Below are 10,497 nucleotides of genomic sequence, written 5' to 3' on the forward strand. Positions count from 1 at the left end.
CATCCATACCCTTCGTTATACTTTAGGGCCAATTATACCCTTACAGTTATACTATGGGATCAATTATACCCTTATGTCTAACTACTGCCACGTGGCATCATCCCAGCCCTTCAAAATTATTTTACCCTCAAATAATTTTTTACCCACTAAAATAACTCAACTCGACCCGAATTTTTTTTTTCCAGCAAAAATAATACGGATAATTTTTCTAGGAAAATAAAATAAAAATAATTCCGTATTATTTTTGCTGGAAAAAAAAAATTCGGGTCGGATTGAGTTATTTTAGTGGGTAAAAAATTATTTGAGGGTACAATAATTTTGAAGGGCTAGGATGATGCCACGTGGCAGCAGTTAGACATAAGGGTATAATTGATCCCATAGTATAACTGTAAGGGTATAATTGGCCCTAAAATATAACGAAGGGTATGAATAAACTATTTTTCAAAGTTCAGGGGTAATTTTGGCCCTTTTCCGAAAAGAAATTAACGGTTGATCAAACCATGTGTTATGTAGATTCGACTATAAAGAAATTAATCAATGAAGAAGCTTAATCCAACAAAAGAGCTACTCAAACCATATCAATTCATGGACATCTGATAAGAAATAAAATCAAGAAGAAAAAACTCCCAGATCTTGAAATTATCAAAGCTTATGTAATTATTATTATCATAAATAAGAATCATTCAAAGTAAATTGTACATAACCATTAGGTGGTATGGAAGCAATGCAACAACAATGTTTGCTCACATCACTGCCACAACTTTCATAATTAAAATGGTCTTTACAGTAAGCCACACAATCTTCATTCGTTTGGCATTCAGAGTTATCCGTCTTGTCATACGAATGATTCTGTGTTTCAACCTTTAAAGATTTCACCATATGTTGGTTGAAATTGCAACAAACTAAGCAAAACAAAACAAGGAGAGTCGATGTAACCTTTGCCATCATAAGTTTAAAGCAAGTATATGAGTAATTTTTTTATGATAAAACTTTAAGTTGTACATGTAATTATACAATCTGACAAGATTATTGAAGAATCTACCTAAAAAAGAGAAAACTGTTAATACAAGATTTGAATTTTTTTAGAACATACACTAATTAAGGCTGCTTAGTTTATGATATACTAGAAGGTGAGCAATTAAATATTAATACCTATGTTAATAAATGGTATATTGTGTTAAGTTAATGTTTTAATTAATTTTGAAACATTTCATCTGATAAAAGTTTTCAAACGAAATGAATGTGAATTTGAAGATACATTCTTCATTTAGTATTTTACGTTTTAGGTTCTTGAAAGTTACATGAAAGTTGCATGTATTTTAAGAAAAATTTATGAACCTATTTTAAATCCTATTTAATGAAACTTTTATGTTATGTAATTTTTATCCTATAAATAGTGTTTCATTCTTTTGGAAAAGGCAAGCACTTCAAGAAAACAATTTCCCCTAAAAACTTTAGAGACATTGATCAAAAGGTGAAATCACCAATTCAAGAATAGAAGAGCAACTTTCTTGAATAATACTTGTTGTGGCTTAGTTGAATCCCGAAGATAGAGTTGTTATTCATTCTTCCGTTTGCTCGTGGGAGAGACTCCAACTATCTTCAAGAAACGTCTTAACGTGCCTCTAAGCCAAGCAAGTTTATTTTGGATTTCTTTTATTATTATCATCCTTGTTCTAACAATTTGAAGATAGTTATCTCTATGGCTACTACATCAACATTGAATGGTGTTCCATCTCTGCCTAATCCTAATTTTGAAATATTCGATGGCAAAGACTTTCCTAGATGGCGTGGAAAGATGGAATTCTTTTTAAGACGGTTGAAGTTGGCATATGTTCTTGAACAACCTTGTCCTAATGCTCCTGGTTCTGAGGTAGCAACTGACGAGGCTACTTTGATTAAAGAACAAATTGCCAAGTGGAAAGATGATGATTATTTATGTAAGAATTATATTCTTGGAGGAATGTCCAACAAATTTTATGATCAATATTATACCAAGTGCAAATTTGCTAAGGATATTTGGGACACTCTCCAAAATATCTATTTGGCGGAAGAGGCGAGTTCAAAGAAATTTCTTGTTTCAAACTATATGGAGTTCAAAATGGTTGATGATAAGTCAATCACTGAACAAGTGCAAGAATTCCAACTTATAGCTAATAAAATTGCTATCTCTGGAATTGCTCTTGATGAAAACTTTCATGTTGGTGCTATTGTCTCAAAACTTCCTTCCTCTTGGAAAGAATACAGAAGCAAACTCTTACACAAAAAAGAAGATTTGACTCTTGAGCAATTGTTGCAGCATTTGTAAATTGAACAAGAGACTCGATATCGTGACAATAATATTTTGAAAGAACCCGTCATGAAAGCTCATGTGGTTGAAGAAAAATCAACCAAGAAGGAATCTGTTAATAAGAAAATTCTAAAGGCAAAGAGAAGTACGAATTTTAAGCGTACTAGTACCAATTCTAAGTCGGTTGAATGTTACCACTGTCACAAATTTGGTCACTATGCGCGTGATTGTAAAATTCTTAAAGCTGAAAAGAAGAAAGAAAAGGCAAATAATCATGGAAAAGATGAATTTGTAGCAATGGTTACCGAAGCATTTGTAGCAGGAAATCAAGTGGAATGGTAGATAGACACTGGCGCAACTCGTCATATATCAGGTGATCAAAATGCTTTCAAGACCTATGAATTAGTGGGGGACGACAAAGTTTTGTACATGGGAAACTCGTCCTCTGCTAAGGTTGTGGGAAAAGGAACTGTTGAATTGAAGTTTACTTCCGCAAAGATAGTCACGCTGATGGACGTGTTGCATGTTCCTGAAATTCGGAAGAACTTGGTGTCAGGTACGCTTCTTTCGAAGCATGGTTTTAGAATGATTTTTGAGGCAGATAAATTTATACTGTCTAAAAATGGCATATTTGTTGGAAAAGGCTATGCTACAAATGGAATGTTCAAACTCAATATTGATAATGAAAATATTTCTGCTTATATTGTGGAGTCTCTAGATTTATGGCATGAACGTCTTGGTCATGTGAATTTTAGATCCATACAACTTATGGTGAAAAATGGATTAATTAAGGACTGTGGAAAAGATCATACTACTAAGTGTCTTACTTGTAGTAAATGCAAGATAACAAAGAAACCTTTTAAGACGGTTGAAAGGTCATCCACACTTTTGGAATTAATTCACACCGATATCTGTGAGATGGATTGTTTGTCACGTCATGGTAAGAGATATTTTATCACTTTCATTGACGATTACTCAAGATATACATATGTCTTTCCATTAAGAACAAAAGATGAGGCATTTGAGTCTTTCAAAACATATAAAGCAGATGTTGAAAATAAATTGAGTTTGAAGATTAAATCAATTAGATCTGATAGAGGTGGAGAATATTTAAAATCAGATTTTATTGTTTTTTGTGAAAAAGAAGGCATTGAAAAACAATTGACTACATTTTATACACCACAACAAAATGGTGTAGCAGAAAGGAAAAATAGGACTTTCATAGAAATGGTTAATTCTATGCTTTATGGATCTGGTATGCCTGGAAATTTGTGGACTGAAGCCTTATTTTCAGCCTGTCATATTTTGAATCGAATACCTTCCAAGAAACTTGAGGCATCCCCTTATGAACTTTGGAAGAATCGAAAGCCAAATATAAATTATTTTAAAGTATGGGGTTGTTTGGCTCATGTTAGATTACCAGATCAACATTTGGCTAAGGTTGGCTATAGAGGAGTAGATTGTGTGTTTATTGGCTATTCTCAGACCAGTAAGGCTTATAGATTCTTAAATCTTGAGACTCCAATTCCTCACACAATTATTGAATCTTTACATGCTAACTTTTTGAGCATATATTTCCTAAGAAAAAAGAATCTTTAGAACAAGATGCAAGTTCTTTTACATCTCCTCTTAAAAGGAAAACAGTTGAGTCCGTGGAAGAAAGCCATCTGAGGCGCAGTATAAGATCAGCCCAACCAAAGAACTTTGGACCTGATTTTCAAGTTTATTTGGTTGAAAAAGATCCTGAAAGTTACGCTGAAGCAGTATCTTCCCATGATGCTCCTTTTTGGCGTGAAGCTATTGATGATGAAATGCATTCTATCATGTCAAATAATACATGGATTTATCAAATCTTCCTCCTGGGTGTAAACCTATTGGTTGTAGATGGATTTTTAGGAAGGAATTAAAATCTGATGGTACTATAGATAAGTACAAAGCTCGCTTGGTAGCAAAAGGTTTTACTCAAATGAAAGATATTGATTATTTTGATACCTTTGCACTTGTAACTCGGATGACATCTATTCGGCTCTTAATTGCTTTAGCAGCAATTCATAATATGATAATTCATGGATGTTAAGACCGCGTTTTTGAATGGAGATCTAAATGAAGAAGTTTACATGAAACAACCAGAGGGGTTTATCATTCCTGGTCAGGAACATAAAGTTTGTAAGCTTCGTAAATCTCTTTATGGATTAAAACAAGATCCAAAGCAATGGCATGAGAAATTTAGAAAGGCCATGATTTCTAATGGCTACTCAATCAATGGTGGCGATATATGCATATTCAGTAAATTTCAAGAAAATTCGGGAGTTATAATTTGTCTCTATGTGGATGACATGTTGATCTTTGGAACTGATATTGAAAGAGTTAAAGAAACAAAATCATTTCTTGCTTCTCAGTTTGAAATGAAGGATCTTGGAGAAGCTGATGAAATTTTGGGCATTAAAATTTTGAGATCAGCTAATGGTTTGACTCTTACTCAAGCAAGTTATATTGAGAAAGTTCTGAAGAGGTTTGGTCATTTTGATAACAAACCTGCTCCTACACCATTTGATCCTAGCATCAAACTAGTGCGAAACTCTAGTGACATTCTTGATCAATTGACGTATTCTCAGATTGTTGGGAGTCTTATGTATGCCATGCATTGTACCAGGCCAGATATTGGTTATGCAGTAGGAACTTTGAGCAAGTTTACCAGTAACCCCGGAGTTGAACATTGGAATGCCTTAATTCGTGTTTTAAGGTATCTAAAGGGCATGATTAATAATGGCCTACATTATTCTACCTTTCCAGCAGTTATTGAAGGCTATAGTGATGCTACTTGGAATTCTAATCCAAATGACTCTAAATCTATTACTGCTTGGATTTTCACTTTGGCCGGAGCAGCAATCTCTTGGAAATCAAAGAAGCAGACATGTATTACTCACTCAACCATGGAGTCAGAATTTATAGCTATGTCTTCTGCTGGAGAAGAAGCTGACTGGCTTCGAAGTATGTTGATAGATATTCCTATGTGGAGTAAGCCAATGCCACCTTTGACTATCTATTGTGATAATAAAGCTGCTATTTTTCGGGCTTCAAGTGATTGTTACAATGGCAAATCTAAGGCAATTAGGGATTTACATTTGATTCACCTAGATCTATATTGATCTTCCTCCTTAAAATATTTCATGCATGTTGTTGACACTTAATTTTTGACATCCCATAATTTATTTTAATTACTCAGAGCTCTTGGACATTAAACGGAGTGAAATATGCATTTTCTACGAGTTAAAATGATTTTATAAAATTATTTAGATAATGTTTTTGCCATTTAATTTGGCAAAATACTTCTATAACTCTATAAATCATTTCGAAATTAATTTACATATTTTGCAAAATTGATGAGATATTTGCTAAAATTAATCAATGGAATAATTGAAAACAATTATTTATTTAATTTTTTAAATTATTAGAAATCAATTAACAAGCACTTTACTCCATTTAACTCAAGAAATCTAACTAATTAAATAGGATTTATTCCACTTCTCTAATCTTTTAATTTTTGCATGAAGTAGTAGTGTGTTTAATTGTAAGTTTATGCCCAAAGTGGCTATAATTGAAATGGGTCAAGTTAATGACTTAAAGACAATGAATTTTATAATTGAAACTTTGCAAAAACTAGCCGTCTTTGTTTTGAAATCAGCTAATTAGGATAAATTAGTTTAGTTTTGGCTATAATTGAAATAAATTAACGACTTTTCTTTAATATTTGTTATTTTAATTCAAAATTGCATTTTCCCCTCTCATATATGCGTATATATGCGTGTATACACATGTATACACGAGAAGGCCCAACTCCCTTTTTAATTTAAGTCGGCCGGATGAGGCTTATTGGATACTTAATCTTAGTAGACTCAGTTCTTGAGTCCCATCTAGATTTATTTTTCCTACTTGTGCGATCTAAATTATATTTTCTGTCTTTGCTTAACATTGCACACTGCCGTAAAATAGTAAGATGAATCTCTATATTCTTGTCATCCATCATGTTTTCTTGATTCACCTTTTAAACAGTAAAAATGTCTACAGAGTTTTTACAAAGTCCTAAATAAGTATGCATGGTATCGTGTTCTAACTTTTGCTGATGACTTTTACATAATGTTTTGAAAAAAATACCAAAAATTAACCGAACCGTACCGATACCGAAGAGAAACCGAGATGATGAGATGGTTTCGAAAAGCATAATTTTGGTTATACAAAATAAAATAACCGAAAAATAGGTATGGTACACCTATTTTTCCCACTCAGCCCACTGTAACCACCATACCATTCACCCCAAATCCAGTCATTGATGGATATATTGGTACCTTCTACCATACTCCACCACCACTTAACACTATCCAAATTCCCAAAACCACTCATTCTGTCCCCTCTTACCAAGTTCCACAAAACACTCATTCCAGCATCACTATACAACCAAGTACCGTCTCATTACCGACAGCTAAAACTACCCATATCCACCAAAATTGCCCTACACACCCGTCACCCCAAACACCTTCTAACCTGATCACCAAGAAATAGATCACTACGAAGAGATAAAAAAAAGGCGTGGAAGGCCGAGCAGGAAAAGCAAGAAGAAAGGGTCGAACGAAAGATGACCGCAATGTTAGAGTAGTCCATTAGAATCACCCGCACTGGCACGGGCTTAAGCTATGATGTTCTGTGTATGCATCCACATTTGGACTTGCCTAAAGGTTTCAAGGTGCCTTGTTTTGAATTGTTCAATGGAACAGGTAAACCCAAAGCCCATTTGCGGGTCTGCTGTGACCAACTGGTCGGTGCTCGAGATAATCAGGCGCTCATTATGAGCTATTCAGCCAGAGTTTGATCGGAGAAGCCTCCGAGTGATTCACAGCGCAAGACATATGTCGCTGGGTCACATGGGAAGACATGGCTGGGACCTTCATGGAAAGATTCCATTTCAATGTCACCGGACCGGTACTGCTTGGAGAAAGTAAAACAGAAATCCACCGAAAACTTCCACCCTTAGATCCAAAAGAAGGGAAGAATTTCATTCTCCGATGGAAGTTTATGCTTCACCACCTCCAAACACCTACATACCCGCCCTATACAATACGGTGTCTGTATATTACGCGCAACCGACATTCTAACACCATCCCCAAATTACCAAGCTCCACAAAGTACCTTCCAAACACCACCCCCAAATTACTAAGCTCCACAAAATATCTTCCAAACCCCACCACCAAATTACCAAACTCCCACACCTCCATAATATAATCCATCTACTAATTACCAAAACCAACCACCACCAAATGCCTACGACATGCCACGTCAGAACTTTAAGAAGAATCCTGCCCGCATGTTCACCCCATTAATGGAAACGCGAACCGATCTGTTCAAGAGGTTGAGCATCGCCATAATGGTTCAAATGCTTCCTCCGAAGATCGTTGATCCAAAGAACCAGTTGAATCGAGCTGATCAAACATGTACCTACCATTCCAATGGCGTAGGACACAGTACTGAGGATTGTATTAATCTAAAGTACAAGATACAAGATATGATTGACAGAAAGGAGATCGTGCTCCAAACGGCTCTGCCCAATGTGAACACCAATCCTCTGTCTAATCGTGGCAACAATGTGATTCATATAATTAAAAGAGAAGAGGACTGGGTCGCAGACACGCCCGTAATCCGAGATTCCATGGAAGAGCTCGAGCGCACAGTGGCGTCACTTTCTCTACAAGAACATCTACAATTTGAGTTATTAATCCCTGCGTTGGTTGTTGCGCACGTGGCTCAAGTAACAACGACACCTCCCTAAAAAGAGTTTATTTTATGGTACAAGTAGCTGCTGCTCATGGTATGACAAGGTCGGGAAGATATTATATTCCCGAAAATCTAGCCCAGCGTATCAATGTTAATTGAATTTGATTTCTTTTATCATATCATTCTTTATGTTAGTAAACTAAATGTATTCTTATTAATGTAGAAAAATAATTTTTTATCATATCATTCTTCGGGTTAGTAAAATAAATTTATTATTGTTAATGGAGAAAAATAAAATTTTAAATAGTTATGTAAGAAAAAGTACATGATATTATGTTCAGAAATAATAACTCATACCTAATGCATAAGTGTTTATACCACTTATTTTCTTATGTTGGTATTATAGTTTAGTTCTCATATATTCAACCCCCCCCCCCCCCCCCCCCACCCTCCTCCCAGAAAAAATTAAATGACAAGGACAGAATTGTTCCATTTAGAATAGTTCAAAGGCAAAATGACAAATCCGCGACTTAAATAGCACAAAAAAAAAAAGTTAAACCAAACTAGTACAAAAAAAAAAAAAAAACATAAGTAGTATTCACGCACGAAATTCATGCGTGAAAGGACCAAACTGCAAAAACATAGTTTTTGGCCTTTCACGCACGAATTTTGTGCGTGAATGGGGTCATCCAATTTTCTCCCTGGATGAGGTCATCAAAAAGAATTTTGAAAAAGAACAGTAGTATGTATGGACCACTTTCACGCACACATTTTGTGCGTTAATGGTGTGGCTTCTTTTTTTTTTTTTTTTTTTTTTTTGCGTTACCTTTCCAATCACTTTTTTTCCATACTTTGGGCAAAGATTAGTCATGTTTTAAAATCCCAAAATATCAATATTTTATATAAAAATTAATATCTTTTTTTGCGTACGATAATGTCGGCTCATTACATCAAGTCCACCTAAACGTTTGGATCGTCGTTTTAGGGGTTCTAAAGTGCCCCGAAGCAAGTTTTGAAACTTGTAATATTTATAAGGTTTTGATTTAAGTGTTTTATTATATTTGAATGTACAAATTTAAATATTTGATTTAATAATAATTCATCCAATACGAGAGGTCTATACTAATTAAAAAATAATTCATTCCATTTAATTACAATACTAATTCAAAGCAATACAATAATAAATTACAATAACAATACAATCTTCAAGTGAAAAAATATATTTTACCCTTTCACGCATATATTTTGTGCGTACCTAATCTGTTCCTGAAAGTGAAAAAATTATATTTTACCGGAACAGATTAGGTACGCACAAAATATATGCGTGAAAGGGTAAAATATATATTTTCACTTGAAAATTGTTATTGTAATTTATTATTGTATTGCTTGGAATTAGTATTGTAATTAAATGGAATGAATGATTTTTTAATTAGTATAGACCTCTCGTATTGGATGAATTATTATTAAATCAAATATTTAAATTTGTACATTCAAATATAATAAAACACTTAAATCAAAACCTTATAAATATTACAAGTTTCAAAACTTGCTTCGGGGCACTTTAGAACCCCTAAAACGACGATCCAAACGTTTAGGTGGACTTGATGTAATGAGCCGACATTATTGTACGCAAAAAAAGATATTAAGTTTTATATAAAATATTGATATTTTGGGATTTTAAAACATGACTAATCTTTGCCCAAAGTATGAAAAAAAGTGATTGGAAAGGTAACGCAAAAAAAAAAAAAAAAAAAAAAAAGCCACACCATTAACGCACAAAATGTGTGCGTGAAAGTGGTCCATACATACTACTGTTCTTTTTCAAAATTCTTTTTGATGACCTCATCCAGGGAGAAAATTGGATGACCCCATTAACGCACAAAATTCGTGCGTGAAAGGCCAAAAACTATGTTTTTGCAGTTTGGTCCTTTCACGCATGAATTTCGTGCGTGAATACTACTTATGTTTTTTTTTTTTTTGTATTAATTTGGTTTAACTTTTTTTTTTTTTGTGCTATTTAAGTCGCGGATTCGCAAAATGACCCCCTTTTCCCTTGTCCTGAAACAACTGTTATGAGGAAGAGTATTTTTTAGCTATTTGGCTAGTTATAGGGATTTTTTTGAGCCAAAAAAACATAACGGATAAAGTTGACCTATTTCAAATAGTTCAGGTGTATTTTTGGCCCTTTCCCTTATTTATAATGTCAAACTTTGGTTGAAACATTAATAGAAATTAACTTATTAAGATAGTTGTGAAGGAAAATAATTTGTGCCTAAAAGTGAGGAAGTCATTTTTCTCCCCTTTGGTAAAAACTGTTATCTTTCAAATATACTTTCTAATAACCAAATACTATAATAACTTATCTTTTAATTTTCCGCCACACCTAACAAAAGCAATCACAATTTAAGTACTGTAGATATTATAGTAAAAATTGTAGCACC

At 33.9% G+C, this 10,497-nt stretch overlaps 1 protein-coding gene across 1 annotated transcript; it reads left to right on the forward strand.

The window, feature by feature from the left end:
* The first annotated feature begins 1,702 nt into the window (after nt 1-1,702).
* On the forward strand, nt 1,703-2,308 carry LOC132628833 (uncharacterized). Its single transcript, XM_060344596.1, has one exon. It carries the CDS (start codon nt 1,703-1,705, stop codon nt 2,306-2,308), a length of 606 nt encoding a protein of 201 aa, XP_060200579.1.
* The last annotated feature ends 8,189 nt before the right edge of the window (nt 2,309-10,497 follow it).

Source organism: Lycium barbarum, chromosome 2 (assembly GCF_019175385.1).
Source record: "Lycium barbarum isolate Lr01 chromosome 2, ASM1917538v2, whole genome shotgun sequence".
In the NCBI taxonomy this organism is placed as follows: Eukaryota; Viridiplantae; Streptophyta; class Magnoliopsida; order Solanales; family Solanaceae; genus Lycium; species Lycium barbarum.